This window comes from Bidens hawaiensis, unplaced genomic scaffold, assembly GCF_021521415.1.
Source record: "Bidens hawaiensis isolate Kalapana, Puna unplaced genomic scaffold, B.hawaiensis_p1.1 tig00025384_1, whole genome shotgun sequence".
Lineage (NCBI taxonomy): Eukaryota > Viridiplantae > Streptophyta > Magnoliopsida > Asterales > Asteraceae > Bidens > Bidens hawaiensis.
The window spans coordinates 69,775-93,501 of record NW_027494057.1 but is presented as its reverse complement, the minus strand read 5'-3'; the positions used below and the strand labels follow the sequence as shown (position 1 = coordinate 93,501).

Sequence of the window (23,727 nt, the reverse complement as noted above, 5' to 3'; positions counted from 1 at the left end):
CTGAGACCGACAGTGACCAAACGACGATAGCTGAAATTAATAAAAACAAATATATATTAAAAAAATGATTGAATTCGGTTAATTTCAGTCATTGAGTTTACTGCATAAAAAAAATCCGATAACCGAAATTCAATTAATTCAAAGGTTCGGCTTTTTCGACTAGTTATTCCTCCATAAGCAAACGTACAAATCACAATTCGAGAAGTAGCTTTTGCTCCTTTTGGGCACATGGCTTCTCTTTTATAAATTATAACATTATAACAATAACCGTTTTCCGTTAATAAACCGGCCACCGGCCACCGGCCACCGGCGTTATCTCCAATGGCTGCTGTTATCGACTCACCGCACATTTTACTCGTATGCTACCACATCTGTCCAAACAGCAAACCGCACAACCGATTCACCACCGGTTCGTCTCACCGGTCCGCTAGGGTTTCGTTTGGTTCGTTTCCGAGTAAGCGGCAACGGTCGGTTTCGGTGGCGGTTACCGGCCGTGAGATTGCTGACGTTCGTGCTGGTAGTGTGAAGCAGCATACTCGATCGGCGATAGTGGAGATACCTGTTACTTGTTATCAGGTTAGTTGTTGATGATTTGTTGATGTTAGGGTTAGGTTTTGGTTAGTATGTTGAAATGTAGGTAGTATTTGTTGTAATTATTGTGATTCATTAGTTTAATTGTTTAAATCTGCTATTAGTAGTTGAAATCATAGGGTTTAACAGTGTAATACTATGATTAAGCTGTGGAGATACCTGTTACTCGATCGGCGATTGTGGAGATACCTGTTACTTGTTATCAGGTTAGTAGTTAGTGATTTGCTGATGTTAGAGTTAGGTTTTGGTTGATATGTTCAAATGTAGGTTATATTTCTTGTAATTGTTGAATTCTTGATGAGAGTACTGTAATTAGCACTGCATAATGAACATATAGGGATTAACAGTCTGATGGTGTGATTGAGCAGTGTAATATGAATACTTAGTATTTCAATTGCTTAAAAGTAGCGATGTAAATGAAGCGAATCGAACGAGGCCTTGTTCATGTTTGTTTGTTAAGCTTTTATTGGACAAACGAACGGTTCAGGAACACAAATGTATGATCAATTTTGTTGTCTGTAACTGGCCGTGAAACGTGACAACGTCTTACAATTGTGTTAGTGATAATGCTAATAATGTTCAGCATAGTCGATTGGTAATAGTGGAGATACGTGTTACTTGTTATCAGGTTGACAATCAGCAAGTTCGTAATTCTAGGGCTAGGATTAGCTTATAATATATTGAAATGTAGGTCATATTACATTATTGTTTGTAATTGTTGAATTCCTGAGGAGAGTAAGGGTTAGTAGTGGACAATGAACTAGAACATCTAGGTTTAATAGTCTATTTTTGGGATTGAGCAATGCAATATGAATATCTAGTTGCTTAAAAGTAGGGCTGTAAATGAATGGAGCCGAACAAGGTCTTGTTCATGTTCGTCTGGACAAGCAAACGGTTCATGAACAGCTAATCGAGCAGAATTTCTTGTTCGTGTTCGTTCATTAAGGAACCGAACTTGTTACCAGGTTAGCAATCACCATTCCTTAAATTTAGGGTCAGGTTTTGCTTAATGTGTTGAAATGTAGGTCATATTTCTCGTAGTTATCGAATTCCTGATCGAATTTAGGGTTAGCTACTGTGATTCATTACTTTAATTATTTAAAGCTTCAGTTAGCAGTGAACAGTGAACATATATGGTTTAATAGTCTAGTTTTGGGATTGAGTGGTGTAATATGAACAGTTAATGTTTCAATTGCTTAAAACTTGTAGGGCTGTCAACAAACTGAACCAAACAAGGCCTTGTTCGTGTTTGTTCGTTAAGCTTTTATTGGCCAAACGGACGGTTCACGAACAACTAACCGAAAGAAATTTCTTGTTCGTGGACGGTTCACAAACACAAACGAACAAACAAACCAACATCTAATGAACAAACTGTAACAAACAAACACGCATTGTGAACATAAATGTAGGTAAATGAACACATTATCGAACGTTCACAAACACAACTGAATGAACATGGCCTCTGTTTGCATTCGTTCATATATTTAATCAAACGGAATCCCTTGTTCATGTATGTTCATTTATTAAATGAACGAACATAAGCAAACTTCTCACCGAGGTTTGGTTCGTTTACTGCCCTGCTTAAAAGGTTATCATATTGATTTACTTGCAAGGAGCACATTGCAGATTCTTGGTATCCCTGATAAATCAGAGAAAGATGAGATTGTTAAGTCAGTGAAGCATCTAAAAATGGCTGAGGTTGAAGAAGGGTACACCATGGATACCATAATTTCTCGCCAGGTGTAAATTAAATTCTTTGTAATAATAATAATAATAATATCAGTATGATACCTTTCTTACTGGGTAGTTGAATACATTTTCAGAATCTTTTAGTGGATGTGAGAGATAAGCTTCTTTTTGAAGCCGATTATGCTGGTAATATGAGAGACAAAGTTCCACCAAAGTCATCTCTTCAAATTCCATGGTCCTGGTTGCCTGCTGCACTTTGCCTACTTCAAGAAGTAAAGTTGATTCCACTTTTAGATTATTATAATATTTTAATATTTTCATATATTTAATTTAGTTTGTTATAGGTTGGAGAAGAGAAGCTTGCAATAGATATAGGGCGAACAGCATTGCAGCATCCTGATTCTAAGCCTTTTGTTCACGATTTGCTTTTATCCATGGCCCTTGCAGAGGTAAGAAAAAGCAGAAAGAGGTTTGACCATTGACTCACCTTTTTCCTTCAATTTCTATTTTCATTTTCTTATTATAGGTGCTTTCTTGAAGTGTGCTATAGCAAAATTAAACTTTGAGAAGAACAAGATTTCCCAAGGGTTTGAAGCTTTGGACCGTGCTCAAACTCTTCTTAAAAGCAAACCTTCACTTGAACAAATGACATTATTATCACAGGTACTTTTATAGCCTGTATGCTCTAATTGTTGAAATATCCATCAAGAAAGATTAAAAAAAATGACGTGTCAAAATGTTTTTGTTTGGGTTCGGTTTTTTCAGTTTCATCTCCCTTACTTTTTTTAAAAACTTAGAAATACATATGATGAGGTGTCAAAATGTTATAGGCTAAAACTGGCCATTTCAAAAAGTTGGTCACATGGCATGTTTTTTTGGCCAGAATTGGTATAAAAGAAAGAAACCATATACAAATTAACCATCAATATTTTTAAAATATTTAAAATAATTGAAATTGTCCAATGATTCAATATCACGTAGATTGAAGAATCTTTGGAAGAACTTGCTCCTGCATGTACACTCGAATTGTTAGGCATGGCCCACACACCAGAAAATGCAGAAAGGAGAACACGGGCAATTGCAGCTCTTCAGGAAATGCTTAGACGAGGGTTAGAGGTGGAAAGTCAAAGTCAAATAGAAGACTGGTCAAGTTTCTTGAATCAAGCTTTGAGTAAACTCACGGCTTCAGAAATAGTTGACCTTCTTACATGGGATACTTTAGCTAATACACGCAAGAACAAAAAATCACTTGAGTCACATAATCAAAGGGCGATTGTTGATACAAGCTCCTTTTATACTGTAATGATGGCTCATTTGGCATTAGGGTTTTCAACCAAGCAAATAGAAATGGTATTATCATTTATATATGGTTCACTTATATTAAAAAACATATTTCTCATTTGTTTTATGTAATTTCTTTGGTGCTTCTTTTGTAGATTAAGAAAGCAAAAGCTATTTGTGAGTGTTTGGTAGCATCGGATGGGGTTGATTTAAAACTTGAAGAAGCCTTCTGTTTGTTCCTTCTTGGACAGGTGGCATTTTTTTATTTATTTACAAACTGTACTTAGAGGTGGAAAATATGTAATTTTTGGTGCGGGTCAAAATGGATCAGGTTGATTGACCCGAAACTCTAAAAATACTCTTTTGAGAACTTTTGAACTGTTTCCTTCTAAGCTATTTTTTTTACATGCTTGACCTGCTAACGGTAAAATGTGACCTAAGTCGACCTGTTCATAAGTAATGGGTGTATATTGGCGCCTCTAAGTATCTATTTTATGGACGTATTGACTGTTATACCCTCATGTTTTATAGGGTGATGAGGCTGTGGTTATTGAAAGGCTGCAGCAACTTGAGTCAAATTTCAAGGCAACTTCAAGAACTTTGATATCAGGGAATGACATCAAGGATAAGAAGTTTCTGGTGTGCACTTTTTATGCATTCATTTTCACATATCTTTCATTGGTCGATAGTTGGCATGTTCTTTCAATTGGTGTTTTAGACTCTTAGGCTTGACTGCAGTGAAGTTCAACCCATTTTTAGACTTACAAATTACCCAAATCGACTTTATATATTGTTTTATGTAGTCAGTCTGCTATGTATTTGGCCCTCCGGCTTCTATGATCAGAAGCTTTTTATGGCCAATTTAATTATCTTAATAAATAGTCTGCATTAAATTTGACTACAAAACAGTACTATTGTTATAACCCATGTCTGAATACAACAAATTAGGAGGTTGTATGAACTAAAAAATATACTCCAGACCACCTTCAACTCGTTTGACCCTTTTTCTTTTTAGAATCTTTTTGTTTGACTCATTCGTAGCTAACTGGCCGAAATTGACCAGGAATCATGGGTAAATAACGCTGTTCTTGGCTTGTTTCCAGACACAAGGGATTGTTCTCCATCTGTGGTGAGTTAACAATAATTAAAACAAATTTATATTTAAATCAAGCAAAGGCTAATATTTTTATTTTAAATATCTGCAGGATAACTTCTTTATTGGTGAAAAAATGATTTCAGAAAAAAGGAATAGAAAAAAGTCAACACAACCATCACACGGTCTAAACCACAGGCCAATTTCTCCACCTTTTTCATCTGACTGGCGAACCCGCGAGGATTATGCATCTAGCTCACGTCTCGGGACAACTGTCGGGTCAACTGTTGGGTCAACTGTAAAGCAGTTAACTCCATCTGATTTGCTGGGCCCACCACCAATAGCAAACAGTTTAAAAACCGAAAGCTACCCATCAGTTCAGCTAAAGAGAAATTTGGGTATGCGTTATGATAACGTTTGGGATATTTGGTTGGGTCCAAATAATGTAGTCAGGTATATGAGTGTAATGACAGTAGTGGCGTGTTTATGCTATGCTACTTTTAATGTTCGGTTTGTGGGCTCGAGGCGAGCTTCTAGTTGGGCCAACGGTGGACCAAGGGTGAACACGGGCTCACTTTCTCATGTTCTATGGGGATCTGCTTTTGGTACAGGGAATCTTATTGCTAACAGTTTAAGAAAACTGTCAAAGGATAAGAAAAAAGTTAACAAAGCGGAAGGTCTAGAAGATTCTAGAAGTTTCACAAGGTCAATTTCGATGACTGTTGAAGAAGCTGAAAATCTTGTTAAGAAATGGCAGAGTATTAAAGCCGAAGCTCTCGGGCCTGATTATCAAGTTAATAATCTAGTTGAAGTTCTTGACGAGTCGATGCTTCTTCAGGTAGTTTAATGTTTCCTAAAATCTGTCATTAAGGATAGAATATGATTTTAATTTTTTATTTATTATATTTGAATACAGTGGAAGGGGTTGGCTGAGTCAGCAAAAGAAAAGAATTGCTTTTGGAGATTTGTTTTGTTGCAACTTTCGGTTACTCGGGCTGACATTTTGTCAGATGAAAGAGGTAAAGAAATGGCAGAAATTGAGGCAGTTGTTGAAGAAGCAGCCGAGCTTGTGGACGATTCTTATCAGAAAAACCCTAATTATTACAGGTAATTTTAAATATATATAAGTAAAATGACAATTTTGACCCATTTTTACTAATGAATTTTGTAAATATTTTATTATTTGACTGATTTCAGTACCTACACGATTCGTTATCTGCTGAAAAGGCAAGATGATGGATCTTGGAGATTTTGTGAAGGTGACATTCAAACGCATCATGATCCTAACCGCTGATTAACTCAAGAAGTCAAAATGTCAGAATTTGTGACAAGTTCCGGTCAAAAGTCAAAAGAAGTCGAAAAGTCAAAGAAATAGAGTAGGCATTGCAATAGTTGATACAGTGTAACCCGATCTGTTATAGTTTTCGTGTTGATGGTAGAATCTGGACTTGTAAATTGTAGGTTATCGTTAAAGTTTGTGAAAAATTAGAAAGATTTATTGCAATGTTCTAAACATTTATGCTCAAAGTTTGCATTTAGGATGCTGGTTCTTCTGATTTTATTATTATTATTATTATTATTATTATTATTATAATTTTTTAAATTGTAAGCAGTAACATGTCTCAGAAAACTTATGCATTGATGAGGCAAAAATTACAACAAACAAAAACTTATGCTTCAATTAAACGTCTCGAAAAACTTAAGATTGCTAAAAAACTCTCGTTGACTAAGTTGACTTTTCTTTGTGTCTATGTATCGCGATAATGATGCCATTTTTTGTATCTTTCATGACTTGGCAGCACCGGTCTAAGCCGATCAGCAGATGTACATTTCAAAGTGCAGCATCCTTTTAACTCATTCATACAACTCGAACAACACCTGTAAACAAGCATATGTATCATATTATTATTATTATTATTATTATTATTATTATTATTTTACATAAATAAAATAAAACAAATACTTACAGAAACAGCAGATTGCAGTCCAGATTTGCGCAGTTTCTATGCCACAATTCAGAAACTTGCGACCCGCAAATATAACATTTAGCAAAAACTGTATTATTATTAGCAACTTCATGTTTTATGCTTTCGTCATTCATTGACTCATGTTTGACCAAAGAAGGCGGTAGAGAGAGCCGAGAGTCGAAAACAAAAAGATTCCCAATCCATTCAACCGGGCCTTCACGCTCCAAATAATGTGAGATTCCTCCTTTCAACGTGTACAAATTTTTGTAACCCTTTTGTCTATAAAAACATATAAAGAATTTGTTAATTAAATACAGATTGTTAAAAGAAAATAAAAAAGCTAAAAAGGATTATACCTAAGGATTGTAGAATATACGTCACAACGAATGCCTCCGGTGCAATACATTAATATCTCTGTATTTTCTTTATTAACATTAGCCAAAGGATCTGAATCATTGTCCTGTAACATAAATATAATATTTTTAAACATAATAAAAGTTTGCTACAAAATTATGCATGCGATCAAGTTACTCGTTATACCTCTGTTTCAGATAGCCCGAATGTTGTGCTTCTGAAACAGTCAACGTTTGGTCTTTGAGCTCCGTTAAAATGACCTATATCCCATTCATAGCCTGCAAATAAGAAGCGGGATGAACGTGAAATTACCAAACTACCCCTGACTTAAACAAGTAGTAAACAAGAAGGAAGTACCATTTCTGACATCCAATAATATGACATCTTTATTATTAAGATTTGATAGTTTTTTCCTCCATTCGGATGGTGTGAGAGGCGTTGCGCGCATAGATGAGTCAACCAAAGGAAGATGTGACACCCCTCCTTCCATCTAAAGAAAATAAAAAAAACATATTATTAAATGCAATTTCAAAATTTATTACTTTTTGGTCAAAATATAAATCCAGAGCATCAAACTTATATTAAACTAGATTTGCATGGGTCATTTTTGCACTCAAAGTTTAAAAGAAAATTTGGTTTTTTAGTTTTTGAAGACCGTCCGGTTTCAGTTTCAAAATGGGGTTGGTCTTGGTTTCTGTTTTATCATTTGGGCTGAAAAAAAAATGATCTAAAACAACGAATTTCAGACAAACTATGGACTAAATGTTATTGTTAAATATTTATTAGTTGATTATTAAACATTTGGACCATAAACTTTTGGTCTACACAATTTATTAATTTCTTATAATTGACTTAAAATTGTTTTTTTTTTTTCGGTTGATACCAAAACCGAAACCAAATTGAAAAGTCGTTTTTTTCAGAAACATAAAACCAAACTATCTTTTTTTTAATCGGGTTTGGTCATTTCGGTTTCATGCACACCCCTATTAAACTATTCTGGTTCAGTTAACAGTATAACGTTCCCACTAAACACGATACTTCAATTATTTATAAAACTCAAAGAAAAACAAAAAAATAGTGTTTGGATGCACAAGTAGCTTGCCTGTACAAGAGAAGGTTTATACCGCAATTTGAGTCTCGGAAAAGCATGCTTATGTATAGGAGGAGATACTTGAACTAATATATCCTTAAATCTTTCATCTTTTTTAATCCAATTTGCATATGCGACAGCATTTTCTGATGGTCCACTGTACTGCACAAGTCAACCAACCAACATCAAAAAGTCAACTCTAACATCATCCATATATTCAAAATCCAACATGAAAATAATAAACATGGATGCAAAATGATCACCTGAGCATTGATTCCTTGTTCGTTTATGTATATCCGACCGTGTATGTCGTGCCCCTAGAAGCGAATCAGCGATCATCACAAAGGAAAGTAAATTAATATCATTAGCTGATTACATATACAATTTGGATTTCAATAATCCAAACTATGACCCATTGGTCAACCGTCAACAAGGTGAGATTCATTACAAAATGCTAAATTATTGTCGGAACTGTCCTAAATTGTTTTAACTTTTTTTTATCAATGATTTGCATTTTCAAAATTTATACTTCTTAAATATATATGTGTATGTTATCTACAAAAAAAAAATACCATCAAACTAATTTTCTCATACGTTTTTTTACTTTAACTATTCACCTAAACATGTGTAAGAAGCTCTATATATAAAAAAAATGTTTGTTCATATATACTTTCTTTAACCTCAAGAAAGATAAGATAGAATAAACATTGCATTTCAACTTTTTCTTATATTTTTAAAATTTTAAAAAATAGAAAAATGGATGATTTAGGTGGAAAGAAATTAGCTGTTCAAAAAAAAAACAAAAGAAAAATGGATGATTTATTATGTTTTGACGGGTCACATTGCCGATATGGATTATTACAATTTCCCATGATTATATATGGCTAATTGGCTATATAATGGGCATGAAAGCGAAAAAACCAAACCTAAACAAAACCGACGGTTTGGTTTTATATTTTTGTAAAAACCAAACTTCCGGTTCGCTTGTAACAAAAACCGAACCGAACTTATAGATTTTCATTTTTTACTCTAAGTAATTTACAAGAACTTTATAAATCTGTAACTCAAATGTTTTAGCCTATAAATTAATAATAATCTAGGCCCAATTCATAATCTGGAGTTCAATCTGGCAAAAACCCGAAACTAACCAACAACCGAATAACCGAAACTTTTCAGAACTTCAAAATCCAAAGTTTTGGTTTTAGCCCAAAACCGATCCAAACCGAACCCAAACCAACAACTGAAAAGTTTTGGTTTTTAGTTCGGTTTTAACCCAAAACCAATCCGAACCGAACCGTACACACGCATGAAGTAAAATCAGAACAAGCAAACCTGTAGAAAGTGAAGGTGTTTGGAGACTTCAAGTTCTGGGTCTTGAATAAAAACAAACCTATAAAAATTAACCACCACAAAACCACCCATTTCATCATCTTCTTCTTCATCTGCTTTAACCCAATTGGGTTTTGATGATGATGATAATACAGTGATGCAATTGCAGGGTTGTAGTCTTAAATTGATTAATTTAATGTTTGTGGGTTTGATTGGAATTGAGTATAAAGAACAAGAAACTGGGTTTCTGAATATAATATTATTCTTGTGATTAATTTGGGGAAAACATGCTAAGCTCAAAGAACCCATAATTTGTACAGTAATGCAAATGGGTTTTCAGCTGTGTGTTCTTGAGGTTGAAGATAAAATATTCCTATTTTATAGTAGTAAAATAAAAATTAATTATAAAAAAATAAGAAGTTGGAGAAGAATTTGTAATTAAAACTTTTTAAAAACAAATGTAAAAAATTAATTAAAAATTATAACTTTAAATATAAATAAAAAATGAAAAAATTTTAAAAACTAAAATGTTTTCCCATCTCTGGTAAAAAAAAACCGACAAAAAGACACAATGACGAAAATAAACAAACACCCAATTATAGAAAAAAAAAAAGACACAATAGATCGCAAAATATAAAGAATGTCGAACAAATATAACATAATGTTGAGCATTATAACACAATGTTAAGAAAAAACACACAATCAATGACGAAATAAGAAAAATTCCCAAAATGTCCCATTTTAAAAGAAAGATTCCAAATATGTCATTTCAAAATTCAAATTTCTTCTTTGCCACCTTATTAACTCTTTGTCGCCTCTACGTTAGGAGTTCGAGACTACATGTTTATTAACTTGTCCCCCCACCATGTTAGCTCAAAACCTGCCGTCTCACCTTCATGTTAGCTCAAAACTTATTACCTCTAAAAAAGGGACATTTTAGGAATTTATCCCGAAAATAAACACAAAACACAATGATAAACAAAAAGACGCAATGATGCTTTTTAACTAAACATTTTTTTTTGTAAAACGAGAAAGACGGTGGAAATATTTTTATATTTTTACTTTTTTCGTTTTATTATCGAATTTTGAGTTATGGTTTTTTTATTAATTTTTTTAATTTTCTTTGAGAAGTTTTTTTATATAGCTACAAATCCTTTTTATCCTTCTCATTTTTGTCTCCCTTTATATAATAACTTGACCATTCTATGGTATTGTATGATAATAATCGTAATTCATTTTATCAATGCTGTTGGTCTCAAATTTTAAAGAATTATAAAATAATGTTTTTGGGGGCTTTTGATCGAAAGGAGGATGCAAGTCGATTGATGTAAAACTTTGTTCGAAACAATGCTTCAATTCAGGTGTTTGACCTTACAATTAACACAAATCAAGCCGTTTGGAGCACCATTTCGAGTTAAGTTTTACATCAATCGACTCGTATCCACCTTCAATCAAACCAAATATTAGTTTGGAATTTGGAAAAAAGCATAACGTCGTTAGGTCCTTTTAAACGGAAGACCGTGGAGGCCAACTTTTTTAAATTTGGGACCAACAGTGGCGATAAAATAAATATGAATTATTATAGGCCAGCACCATTCAACATGGATTATTAAAATCCGATAAACCAATATTTTATTTAATTAAACGCTTTAGAAAATAATAATAATCTACTCGTATATAGAGGTGGTCAAATTAACCGGTTAACTGAACCGACCCGAAAATCAAACCCGTTTGAAACTGATTATTTAGAAACCAATTTGGAGCCGACAAGTTCATATTTAACAATTTAACCCTTATAGTTTCATACTTCCCAATTCACCCCCCATATTCATACATCTTTTACCAATTAACCAAATTCAACTCATCAATAACACAATGTTATTCATCCGTCGATTAAACCCAAGTCACACACTCCTCTCACTTCCATTACCCACCAATCAAAATCCAAAATTTCACCCAAATCAAGCTTCAATTCGATCCATGGCTTCCACAGTTCAAGCTGAGTTCTTGACACTAAAGCCATATAATCCACCATCTTGGGCTTCTAAATTAAACCCAATTCCTTCTAATTCATTCAGTCTTGGACATGTAGTTGTAATCTTTTTTACCCATCAATTGATTTGATTGATTGATGAAATTTGAGTTTTTTTTTTTTTTCTTTTCAGTTTCCAACACCAATTCACAGATGGGATCTTCCTAATTTGCCTAAAGATACTGAAGTTTGGTTAAAGGTGACTGCTTTAATTCATATTATGTGTTAATTTTGTTTATTATTTTAGTTTGTGTTTATACCTTTAGGAAAGGTTTTTTTGGTAGGGGTGCAAATGAACCGAGCCCGAGCACGAGCACGGCTCATGAGTTGTTTTTACAAGCTCAAGCTTGTCGCGTGTATTATTTTTTTAGTTAATTTATTAGCATTTTAATTATTTTTGTATATTTTGAGAAACCTTAAACGAACTGATTTGAGCTCGTGTGCAGTACCTTAAACAAGCCAAAGCTCGGCTCGAGCTCAGTTGTGTAGTGTGAAACTAAACTAATACATAGAAGTCTAAATAAGCTAAAATAATTTTAAAATACACACAGTAACGATCTTCCCATACAAGGCTCGAACTTGGGCTCGATAACTAAACGGGCTTTATTTGGTGCTCAGGTTTGGCTTGGGCCCAATAAGGCTCGGCCCGCTTCGAGCTTATTATCGATCCGATTTTGAGCCGGTCGGCTGTTTTGCACCCCTAGTTTTTGGTCAATTTTTTTTTACTGGAAATGTCATTTTTCAATAGTTTTTAGGGCAAATACTATAAAAAACCAACATACTTTCCACATTTTCTCATAAAACGACCCTTTAACAATTTTTGCGTGTAAAAAATCTAACATACTTTTCTTTCCCCTCATAATAGTCCGTCTCACTCCATATGTTAAATTAAACAAAATTGTGATTTCTTTTTCAAATTTAACATGTTCAAGAGAGTTTTATGATATAAAATACAGAAAGCATGCTTATGTTGCAAAACATAGTTAAGGGACTTTTACGAGAAAAAAAAAAGAAAGTATGTTGATTTTTTATGGTAGTTTTTAATATCAAAGTTTTATTGGAATGTTAATTTGTAGTTGAAAAGTAGCATGTTTGAATCTGTGTTATTGTTCTTTACTTTCATGATTTAATTAATTTCTTGTTCTGTGCTAACAAAAAAACATTTCGATTATGTAGCGTGATGATCTTTCAGGTATGCAATTGAGTGGAAACAAAGTTAGGAAACTTGAATTCTTGTTAGCGGATGCGGTTGCACAAGGAGCAGATTGCATAGTAACTATCGGTGGCATTCAAAGTAATCATTGTCGTGCGACTGCTGTTGCTGCCAAGTATTTGAATTTAGATTGTTTTCTGATACTACGAACATCAAAGGTTTTTTAAGTTTTTTATGCATAGGTTGTCTTGTCAATTTTTCTTAAAAGCGGAAATTTCAGCTTTTTTACCTGTGAATGGGTGGTTGTGTTATATCTTAATCAGGTCAAATAGAAAAAAATAGAGTAAAGGGAAACGGGCCGAATGTGTTAAAAGTGTATATCTTTATACGTAAACCTTTTGGCAAACAAGACACGAACAATATCAGGTTTTGGGTTGGCATATCAGGTCGTGTTTGGTCAACCTGTTAACTAAACGGGTCATGTTCAGGTATACCTGTTTAACCCGTTTAGTTAAACAATTTGACCGCCAACCTGTTGACCCACTAACTCGTTCACCCATGTTTTACAACCCACCAACACAATTAACACGTTTACAACTTGATTATTACCCGTCAACCAGTTTGACACGTTTAGATAAATGGCTTAAACGGGTCATGTTCGACAATTCAAAACATTTACTTATGAACAGGTGAGTTTTATCGTAAACGGGTCAAATAAGAAAAAAAGCTAAAAGGGAAACGGGCCAAACTGGCTGAACCATACAAATCATTTCTTAATGCACAGTTGCACACTAGCATACAATATGTTAAATCATATTAAAAGATTAATAATATTCATCCCGTACTTGAAATCAACCTGTTTCAACCTGAACCCATTTTGGCCGTTACTCAACTCTGCACACGGGCTATTAATTTGTCTTTTAATATGCAGCTTCTTGTGGAAAAAGACCCGGGATTGACCGGGAACCTGTTGGTGGAGCGTTTGGTCGGTGCACATATTGATCTTGTTTCAAAGGAAGAATATTCAAGAATCGGAAGTTTGGTATATATGCGCAATATTCGAAACTTAATTTGATAATTTGATAAATATTATGGATGAATACTTTGAATGTCAATATATTATTTAATATTTGTGTTTAATTAATTTTCAGACGCTTACTAATTTGTTGAAAGAGAAGTTGATAAAAGAAGGAAGAAAACCTTATGTCATTCCTGTTGGTGGATCAAATTCCCTTGGGACATGGTGAGATTTTTTTTATAACTTGTATGCATTTTCATTAATATTATATAGTTGATTAAAAATGCCTCAACTATTTTATATTAGCTCATGGGCATATATTAATATATGCAACATTTTTTATTATTGTAGGGGATATATTGAAGCAATTAGAGAGATTGAGCATCAATCCCAAAACGGAACCGTTAAAAAAAACTTTGATGATATTATTTCAGCATGTGGCAGGTTTTACTCTTTTATGTGATTTATTTTCTATTTTTAAGCATGATTTTTTTTATTTTATTTTTATTATTTTAATTAACACGCTTGAAGTTTAGTGGTGGCACGGTTGCTGGTTTGTCCATTGCTGCATGGTTAAGTGAGCTTAAAGCAAAAGTAAATAATAAATTTCACATCTGTTTTTCTGTATGATATTTTGTTTCATGAAATTAATACTATTATTTTAAATTATTAATTTTAGGTGACTGCGTTTTGTGTATGTGACGATCCTGACTACTTTTACGACTATGTCCAAGGTCTGCTTGATGGACTTGAAGCTGGAGTCAAGTCACGCGATATAGTCAAAATCGAAAATGTAAGAACATAACATACTACTGATTTTATACTCATTTTAATTTCACCCTGAAAAGTTGTTTTTTTTTAATAAATAATATTTGTTTTGGCAGGCCAAAGGGCTTGGGTATGCGATGAGTACCGCTGAGGAGCTGAAATTTGTTAAGGAAATCGCTGAAACCACCGGTGTGATCCTGGACCCGGTTTACAGGTTTGGGCTTTTTTATACGTTTATTACATTTTACTTTCATACCCTTTTCCAGTTACATATATATTTAAACAATTGCATAACTAAACATTCATAATTCTATCATTTGAATCCAGTTTTACCAGTTTTATTTTAATCGACTTAATATTATTAATAAATTTGGAGCAAGAATTATTTATTAGAAAAAACATTATCTCACTTCATTATTATTATTGTTGCTGTTATTATTATTATTATTATTATATATTTTTATTTTTTTTCTTGTAGTGGGAAGGCGGCTTACGGGATGATGAAAGACATGGCACAAAATCCGACCAAGTGGGAAGGAAGAAAGATCCTGTTTATACACACCGGGGGACTCCTAGGTTTGTATGACAAAAACGACGAAATGGCCCCGTTGGTCGGGAAATGGCGTAGAATGGAACTTGACGAGCCAATCCCACGAAAAGACGGTGTTGGGAAAATGTTTTAAATTTTTTGGGAATAATTTTTGCTTCCTGGAAAGGTGGAAAATGTGACATTGTAGTAATAAGTGTACCAAATAACATGTGAGATACATGTGTTTATTGTTATGAATATGTAAATGCTGGTGTCTTTTACATGACAATGATTGTATGTGTTTGGAAGAAAAGACAATTTATAAAGTTAAAGGGGTATTTTTTCCGTCTACGCTTATTGATTATCGTTGTGTTGAGTTTGTGGTGACGATCGACCCAAACGTATTTTTGACTAAATCACGCGTAAATTGCTATATCATAAGATACTGCAGAGTAAGGATTGGACTGGAGATGGATTTGTGAAAGAAAGTGAAAGTTTGGTTTCAAATTGATCAAAAAGAAAAAAAAAACTTGAAATAATTAGCAAAAGGTTTTGTTTTGTTTTTTTTTTTTTGTTTTTTTTTAAAAGACGTTATGTAAATTTACATATTTAAGTAGTTACAAGTACAAAGTGTTTTTGGTTGTATGATTTTAAATTATATAATCAATCATTTAGGATGTTGTAGGGATGTTTGAGCCTAACTAATCATAAATCACTGAAATTATTATAAGATTGTAGCACCTAGTCAAAATAAATAAATAAATAAATAATAATAATAATAATAAAATGAAAATGAGTAGCCTTAGAGAAACACTAAAAAATTTGGTTACTACTGTGTAAAGTTTTTAATAATAATAACAATAATAATGATAATAATAATAATAATAATACAAACTGGAATTTATTAATAAATGATAATACAATACAATCAATAGATATTTTTTTAAGGGAAAAGTCAAAACACAAAGGGAGACAAAAATGAGAAGGGTAAGAAGGATTTGTGGCCACACAAAAACCACTAAAAAAATTCCAAAAAATTAATAAAAGAAATCATAACTCAAAATATAAATAAAATATTAAAAAATTAAAAAAAACAAAAATGTTTCCCTCATCATTCTCGTTCCAAAAAAAAATCCCCGAAAAGACACAATGCAAAGAAAAAAGACACAATGACGAAAATGAACAAAAGACAGAAATATAACTAACAAAAGACACAATAAATCGCAAATATAACACAATTTCGAACAAATTATAACACAATGTTGACTAATATAACACAATATCAAGAAAAAAAAGACATAATGTCAAGGAAAAAAGACACAATCAATGACGAAAATAAACACAAAACATAATGATAATCAAAAAGACACAATGGTCTTTTCCACTCAACATTGTGTCTTTTTCGAGATTTTTTTTAAGAACGATGAAGACGGTGGAAACATTTTTGTGTTTTTACTTTTTTTGTTTTTTTAATTAAATTTTGAGTTATGATTATTTATTTATTTATTTTTAATTTTTTTTGAAAGGTTTTTTTGTATGGCTATAAATCCTTCTTATTTTTGTCTCCCTTTGATGAATAATAATAAGTACAAAGATTGATAACATACTATTATTACTCACTTACTGTTATCAATTCTTTGTACTTATTATGAAATCCATAGTAAATAGTAACAATAACAAAAAAAAAAAGAAAAAAACAATATGAAATCCACATGTTATTAAAATCCTAGACAAAAAATCTTATTCTATGCAAGATTTAAGGATGACTGAATCACAAAAGCTAACATGATCATAACAAACTCAGCATAATTCACTGAAACCGTCAAACTTTATAGTTTTCAGCAACTAATTCCATTCAATTATCCATATTTTCCTTTAAATCAAAACAACATATCTTTCAACAACACAAACCTTAAAAAAACAAGAGCAGAGTTGAGTTGATTCATTAAAATGTGTCTTCTTTCTGATCTCATCAACCTCAATGTCTCTGATTGTACTAATAAGATCATTGCTGAATACATATGGTAGATTATTTTTTATTATTTACAGTCCTTGTTCATTTTTATTTATTATTATTATTATTATTATTATTATTATTATTTTTTTTTTTTGTTTTTCAAGTATTTTCAAGATTTTAGAGTTTGTGTGTTAATGTGGTTTTGATAATATTGGATTTGACTCATAACATATATATATATATATATATATATATATATATATATATATATATTATTGTTAACTGATAAGGTCATTGCTGAATTCTTATGGTTAGATTATTTACAGTCCTTGTTCATTTTTATTATTATTTATATTTTTTGTTTTTCAAGTATTTTCAAGATTTTAGAGTTTGTGTGTTAATGTGGTTTTGATAATAGCGGATTTGACTCATAACATAAGTATATTATTGTAAACTGATAAGATCATTGCTGAATACATATGGTTGGATATATTATTCACAGTACTTGTTTATTTTTATTTATTATTATTATTATTAATATTATTTATCTTTTTTGTTTTTCAAGTATATTCAAGATTTTAGAGCTTGAGTGTTAATGTGGTTTTGATAATATTGGATTTGACTCATAACATAAGTATATTATTGTTAACTGATAAGATCATTGCTGAATTCTTATGGTTGGAATTTGGATTATTTACAGTCCTTGTTATTATTTTTTTGTTTTTCCAAGTATTTTCATTTTAGAGTTTGTATTTTTTCATTTTCCAAATATTTTCAAGATTTTATAGTTTGTGTGCTAATGTGTTCTTGATAATATTATATTTGACTTTTCAACATAATATATTGATTGCTGACTTGCCTTCACTTTTATTATTTTTTTGTTGTTCCAAATATTTTCAAGATTTTAGAGTTTGTGTGTTAATGTGTTCTTTATAATATTGGATTTGACTTATAACATTTGATTATTAACTTGTGATCAATGAAAAGGATTAGTTGGATTATTTACAGTCCTTGCTCATTTTATTTTATTTATTTATCTTTTTGGCTTTTCTAAATATTTTCAAGATTTTAGAATTTGTGTGTCAATGTGTTCTTTATAATATTGGATATGACTCATAACATAAATTTATTGATTGTCAAATGTGATCAATGAACAGGATTGGTGGATCATCTGGTATGGACATAAGAAGCAAAGCCAGGGTAAAAAGCTTTTAACTTTTTATTTTATTATGTTTTCTAAATTATATTGGTTACAAATGTTTTGGATGCTAAAAGTAAAATCATTTTTTGGGTCAAATAAATCAGTTAATGTATAGAGTATTTAGTGATATATATTTTTAAAAAATTAAGCAGATGTAGAATTTGAGTTTATTTTTATATATAAAATTTTTGTCTATAAAAATAAAAAAGATGTAAATGTAAATGCATCAGGTTCGAGTTTAAAATGTCGTCATTCGAGTTTCTAAACGCTTGTAATTAGCATTGCGGCTTACTTATTATATATACAAAGTTATATTTATATCTTAGTTGTAAAAATTACATACTGTTGTATCACATTGTCAGTCTATAAAAATAAACTTTTTTTACTAATTTTTTTTACTAATTATATATATGATTTTACCATTAGACCCTTCCCGGACCGGTTGATGATCCTTCTAAGCTACCAACATGGAACTATGATGGATCAAGTACTAATCAAGCCCTTGGAGATGACAGTGAAGTTATTCTACAGTTTGTGTCTTCTATCTCGCAATATTTAACTTCTTTTGTAATCTTGATTATGTTCATTGTTTAAAGTTCAAACGGGCCGAGCCGAACTTGAGCTCTATTTGTTTCGCGCACTATATCCAAAATTCGAGCTTGACTGACCCTTTATTATTTATTTGTTTGATTTATAGTTTATACAGATATGTAATTATTTTTATAAATTTACAATTATACTTTCATATATGTATAACATTATACCTTTTTATTTTGTAATTTTTGTTGTAACAATCTATATAATAATAGTTATTGTGTAAAATATATTTATTATCTCAAATAAAAGTTATTATTTTATTATAAATAAGAGGCTCGTTTAAGTTTGGCTCAATTCAGTATTTAGGAGTTGGCTCGTTTAAATGCACTGTGAATGTGTATTTGAATGTATGCAGGCCTATAAATGAACCGAATGTTCGGTGACCATTCGTGAACCGTTCGGTGGAAAGTTTGTTTAGTTCGTTTATTTAATAAATTAACAAACATGAACAAAAAAAATCGTGTTCGTTTAATTAAACCAACGAACACGAACGCATGTTTCGTTTGCTCATTTATGTTCGTGAACGTTCGTTTATGTTTGTTTATTTATATTCATTTATGTTCGTTTACATATTAATAGAAAATAATTAAATATGATCTTGAAGAGTCATCTAGTTAATGGTATTATATTTGTTCATTTGTGTTCATTTATGTTTGTTCGCGTTTATTTACATTTGTTTATATATGCTCATTTTTGTAATTTGTTTATCTATTTTTAGTTATGTTCGTGAACTGTTCGTTTAGAAGTTAAACAAACTTTCATAAACGAACACGAACATGTCCATTTTTTAAATAAACGAACACGAACACAAAATATGTGTTTGATTAAGTGTTCTTATTCGTTTAAAGTTAAATGAACGAACATGGTTCGCTTACTGGCCTGAATGTATTTATTTGTTCCAACTGACACATTTATATGTTGTCTATAGTCCTCAAGCAATATACAAAGATCCATTCAGAAGAGGCAACAACATTCTTTTAAGTTCATATTTATGATATATAGATTATTTTTTTTGAAGTGTTTGAAACTTGTTCAATATAATTTAAAGATTGAATGCTAAATATGTATGTAGGTGATGTGTGATTCGCGCACGCCAAAAGGAGAACCGATCCCTCGCAGTACTCGTTACAATGCCATAAAGACGTCGTTGCAGAAGAACCATGGTATGCATTTATATCGTTGCACGTGAAAATGACATAATATGAATTTCATTAGGGGTGCAAACGAGCCAAGCTGAGCCCTAATGACAGGCTCACGAGCCGGCTCGGCTCGGCTCGTTTGCTATAAATATCAACTATTTGACTCATAGCTCAGGCTCGGCTCGTTTGCTATAAATATCAACTATTTTTATATAATATAATTATTTCTATATATATATTTTTCTATTATAATTTTGTTTACAAAATAATATATTTTATTTAGTAATTTTTATTTTTTTCATAACATTATATATATTAATTAATAATTACTAGATATTTATTTTAAAAAATTATCTAAATGACAGGCTCACGAGCCGGCTCGAGCTCGATAAGTGAAGCTCGGGCTCGGGCTCAAGCGAGCTTTTTAACGAGCCGATCTCGAGTAGCTCGGCCCATTTGCACCCCTAAATTTCATAGACGAATATTATTTAATTAGTCAATGAATCAAAACAGGTTTGGCATTGAGCAAGAGTACACGTTGCTACAAAAAGACGTGAACTGGCCGCTAGGGTGGCCTGTTGGAGGTTACCCTAAACCGCAAGTACAATATTGACCTTTTTTTTATTATATATAGCAGTATAAATGTAACATTATGTAATAATAAGTCTAACTGTCTTCTGATGTGATTAGGGACCGTATTATTGTGGTACGGGTGCAGATAAGTCGTTTGGTAGGGACATTGTCGATGCGCATTACAAGGCTTGTTTGTATGCCGGTATTAATATTAGTGGTGTCAATGGAGAAGTTATGCCCGGCTAGGTATTATCGTTTTATTTTGTTGTCCTTATTTTAACCTTATATAATGTAGGGGTGTGTGTGGTGCGGTTCGGTGCGGTTTTGGGCTAAAATCAAACCGAAAACCAAAACTTCGGTTTTTGGAGTTTTGAAACCGTTCGGTTTCGCTTTTTTTGGTTTTCGTTTTGGTTTGGTTAGGTTTCGGTTTTTTCGGTTTTTGCCATTTGAGCTTGAAAATTTTAGGTCGAAAAGAAAGTTGGCCGAAAATAACAAATTCAATGTATAAATATTTTTGTTAATTGTTAACTAATATACTAATTATATATTTAACCAAAAGTATTTGAGTTACATATTTATTAAATTATTATAAATTACTTAAAAAAAGTAAAAAAAAACTAAATTCTAGAAATTCAGTTCGGTTTGGTTTATTCGGTTGTTATTACATGCAAAACCAAAACCGAGCCACTAGTTCGGTTTTCACAAAAACATAAAACCAAACCGTCGATTTTTGTTTCGATTCACTTTGTTCGGTTTTAGATCAGTTTTTTTCCCGGTTTTTTCACACCCCTAAATAAATGTGTTAATTTGAATTACAGTATAATATTTTTACTTGTGACTAGTGGGAGTTTCAAGTTGGACCTTGTGTTGGCATATCTGCTGGTGATCAAGTTTGGGTGGCTCGTTACATATTAGAGGTATTAATATTTATACATGAAAATAAATGTTCTTTTTTATATATTTATACGACAAAGTCGTGTTTTATGTATATAGTCATGAAATACTTGAGCATTTTCTGACATATCAACTTTATGTTCATGTATCATAAAATTTATCTTTATTTCGCTAAAATAACCCTCTTTACAGAAAAATAAAATAGACACGTGAAATAAATGAATACCCTAAAAATTATTATTCTCGTGACCACTCATGAATATATCTAGAATATGTTCAAAAAATATTCTTATTTGAATTAAACATATGATTAATTATCTTATATTGTTGTCGGATTCACAGAGGATAACAGAGATGGCCGGAGTGGTTCTTTCTTTTGACCCGAAACCTGTTCCTGGTGATAGGAACGGAGCGGGTACTCACATGAACTATAGGTACATATGCTTATATTATAAAAAAAATTTGACTTTTTTTTGTGTGGTAGAATGTTTAAATTTAAATAACTGTGAATTTTTTATCTAGTACAAAATCAATGAGAGCCGAAGGAGGTTACGAGGAGATAAAAAAGGCGATTGAGAAGCTCGGGAAGAGGCATAAGGAACATATTGTTGCTTATGGAGAAGGCAATGAACGTCGATTGACCGGGAAACATGAAACCGCTGATATGAGTAACTTCACATGGGTAATGTGTTTAATGTTGATTTGATCGTATCTTACTATAATTGTAGGAGCTAAGTAGTCAAGTTACTAAAACTATTTTAAAAAAACAAAAATGTGAACATCCGGATCATAACGCTTTAATAAAAAGAGAGTTGACGTGGGTTTTGTTTTATTTCTTTTTTTTTAACTAGATAAAATTGAACCTGTCAAGAAAACTCACTTTTCAATGACCCAGGAACCATTCATCGGGTTTCTTGATTATTGTGATGTACATATGATTAGTGTGGTTTCGTGTTAACAGGGTGTTGCAAATCGTGGGGCATCGGTCAAGGTTGGAAGAGAGACGGAGAAGGCGAAAAAGGGTTACTTTGAGGACAGAAGACCGTCGTCGAATATGGATCCTTATGTTGTGACTTCAATGATTGCCGAGAAAACCATCATTTTGAAGCCTTGAACCATTGTTTGTTTATTAGATGTTTTTCTAGTACCATTGTCTTTAGTTATTAGTTGTATGGTTTGACTTTAATTGACCACGAATTATTAGGTATATATAACTAAAAGACCATGTTTGTTTTATTTTGCATTGTATATGTTAGAATGTTTTATTTTGCATTGTATATGTTAGAAGTAAATTCGTGTTATCTTTATCACTTTCTTTCATTTGTTTGTCTTGTTTCTATTGCATTATTTTATACTTTGCTTTTGATGGCTGCAAGTTGAAAGCATGTAGTTTCTAACTTTCTGCACGCTGTTATTATACTATCTCTTCTATTTTTGTTCTATTTAAATTAAGCTTATACGAGTACTATGTCGCTTACATAAATGAGTTAGGTAAAGGGAGATACTCAAATTTTTTATAAACTTTTTCAAAAATGTTTTTTTTTTTTAATTTTATTTTAAAACATTTCCTTTACTTAAGAAACGTTATTAGTTTTTTTCTATATAAAAAGTGTTTTCCGAACTCTTTTTTTTAATACTATTATATGAAATTGCCCCCCTTTTTTTAAATAATAATTGTTTTAAAGTTTATGATTTTCAAAGGGGAATTTGATAATGTAAAAATGTTTATAGTTTCTATTATGTGTCTAAACAAGCCTATGTATTTTGGTTCATAATCATATATTGGGTTCGAGTGAAAAACGCCATCTCTATTTTTAATGATTACTTATTAAAAACTAGTTATTGTAGTTTTATTTTAATCATTAATTTTTTTTTATTATTACTAGCATTTATTTATTATTATAGATTGTTTTTAACACACAATGGCAACTATAGACTACAATTACTTTTCTAATGAAGAGTGTTTTAATAGCTTTTTTTTTAACAAAACATATTTTTCAAACTAAATTGTAACAATGTTGAATGTTGTGTCATGGACATATAGCTCCAACACATATGTTCGGTTTTTGGTTGTTCGGTCCGTTTTATGACTCTATACGCCCTAACCAAAAACCTAACCAGACAAGAAACCGGTTCAGTTTTTATCGTTACTAGTTTGCTTGACGTCTCGGTTTAAAAGTGTTATGTACATTATTTCCAAAATTATTTTAGTTTTTGTGTCTAAAACTTTATATACTCATTTAACATTCTTGATACGTGTGACGTATCCTTCTATGTAAAATATCTATAAATACGCTGATTAGAAGAGCCTCGGATTGGATCGACTTGAGTATAAACTCATTGTTGTGACACTTATGTATAAGCTCGTTATTCTACATATTAACGTATAGAGTTTTCTCAATTGATGTTGTCTCCATTCGATAGTTCAACAAACCGAATCATAAAGCTAGTAAAATGATTGCAGGTAATTGT

General features: G+C 31.7%; 3 protein-coding genes and 1 pseudogene across 4 annotated transcripts; 3 read left to right on the top strand and 1 right to left on the bottom strand.

Moving 5' to 3' along the window:
* Positions 1-321: 321 nt before the first annotated feature.
* On the top strand, positions 322-5,975 carry LOC143571518 (plastid division protein CDP1, chloroplastic-like). The gene is made up of 15 exons (XM_077056920.1): positions 322-576; positions 747-797; positions 859-899; positions 1,153-1,219; positions 2,218-2,331; positions 2,415-2,552; positions 2,625-2,729; positions 2,821-2,943; positions 3,262-3,630; positions 3,717-3,812; positions 4,093-4,200; positions 4,625-4,690; positions 4,767-5,492; positions 5,571-5,761; positions 5,852-5,975. Exons 1-15 carry the CDS (start codon positions 322-324, stop codon positions 5,946-5,948), a joined length of 2,547 nt encoding a protein of 848 aa, XP_076913035.1. The 3' UTR covers positions 5,949-5,975.
* Positions 5,976-6,273: 298 nt separating this feature from the next.
* LOC143571508 (rhodanese-like domain-containing protein 8, chloroplastic) lies at positions 6,274-9,492 on the bottom strand. The gene is made up of 8 exons (XM_077056916.1): positions 9,398-9,492; positions 8,329-8,382; positions 8,084-8,227; positions 7,333-7,465; positions 7,162-7,253; positions 6,978-7,081; positions 6,622-6,900; positions 6,274-6,532 (listed from the first exon to the last, which is right to left on the bottom strand). The coding sequence occupies exons 1-8, from the start codon at positions 9,485-9,487 to the stop codon at positions 6,403-6,405; spliced, it is 1,026 nt and encodes a 341-aa protein (XP_076913031.1). The 5' UTR covers positions 9,488-9,492; the 3' UTR covers positions 6,274-6,402.
* Positions 9,493-11,269: 1,777 nt separating this feature from the next.
* LOC143571507 (D-cysteine desulfhydrase 1, mitochondrial-like) lies at positions 11,270-15,208 on the top strand. The gene is made up of 10 exons (XM_077056915.1): positions 11,270-11,482; positions 11,560-11,625; positions 12,603-12,797; positions 13,511-13,621; positions 13,731-13,822; positions 13,949-14,041; positions 14,134-14,191; positions 14,277-14,390; positions 14,482-14,579; positions 14,844-15,208. The coding sequence occupies exons 1-10, from the start codon at positions 11,270-11,272 to the stop codon at positions 15,046-15,048; spliced, it is 1,245 nt and encodes a 414-aa protein (XP_076913030.1). The 3' UTR covers positions 15,049-15,208.
* A 1,627-nt stretch (positions 15,209-16,835) lies between these two features.
* Positions 16,836-22,369, top strand: LOC143571506 (glutamine synthetase nodule isozyme-like; annotated as a pseudogene). The gene is made up of 11 exons (XR_013142106.1): positions 16,836-16,918; positions 18,009-18,051; positions 18,479-18,582; positions 19,578-19,625; positions 19,721-19,812; positions 20,302-20,389; positions 20,479-20,607; positions 21,204-21,278; positions 21,598-21,689; positions 21,778-21,937; positions 22,217-22,369. The product of XR_013142106.1 is annotated as a glutamine synthetase nodule isozyme-like (transcript).
* Positions 22,370-23,727: the final 1,358 nt, after the last annotated feature.

What these genes read in the sequence shown, in the direction of transcription:
- LOC143571518 (XM_077056920.1), top strand. Translation starts at nt 322, where the DNA reads ATGGCTGCTGTTATCGACTCACCGCACATTTTACTCGTATGCTACCAC. An exon ending in TATCCATGGCCCTTGCAGAG is followed by an intron (nt 2,730 to 2,820) that starts GTAAGAAAAAGC and finishes GCTTTCTTGAAG; the next exon opens with TGTGCTATAGCAAAATTAAA. An exon ending in GTTTGTTCCTTCTTGGACAG is followed by an intron (nt 3,813 to 4,092) that starts GTGGCATTTTTT and finishes CATGTTTTATAG; the next exon opens with GGTGATGAGGCTGTGGTTAT.
- LOC143571508 (XM_077056916.1), bottom strand. Translation starts at nt 9,487, where the DNA reads ATGGGTGGTTTTGTGGTGGTTAATTTTTATAGGTTTGTTTTTATTCAA. An exon ending in AACACCTTCACTTTCTACAG is followed by an intron (nt 8,383 to 9,397) that starts GTTTGCTTGTTC and finishes ATTCGCTTCTAG; the next exon opens with GGGCACGACATACACGGTCG. An exon ending in GTATATTCTACAATCCTTAG is followed by an intron (nt 6,901 to 6,977) that starts GTATAATCCTTT and finishes ATGTTTTTATAG; the next exon opens with ACAAAAGGGTTACAAAAATT.
- LOC143571507 (XM_077056915.1), top strand. Translation starts at nt 11,270, where the DNA reads ATGTTATTCATCCGTCGATTAAACCCAAGTCACACACTCCTCTCACTT. An exon ending in ATTCATTCAGTCTTGGACAT is followed by an intron (nt 11,483 to 11,559) that starts GTAGTTGTAATC and finishes TTTTCTTTTCAG; the next exon opens with TTTCCAACACCAATTCACAG. An exon ending in ATTCAAGAATCGGAAGTTTG is followed by an intron (nt 13,622 to 13,730) that starts GTATATATGCGC and finishes ATTAATTTTCAG; the next exon opens with ACGCTTACTAATTTGTTGAA.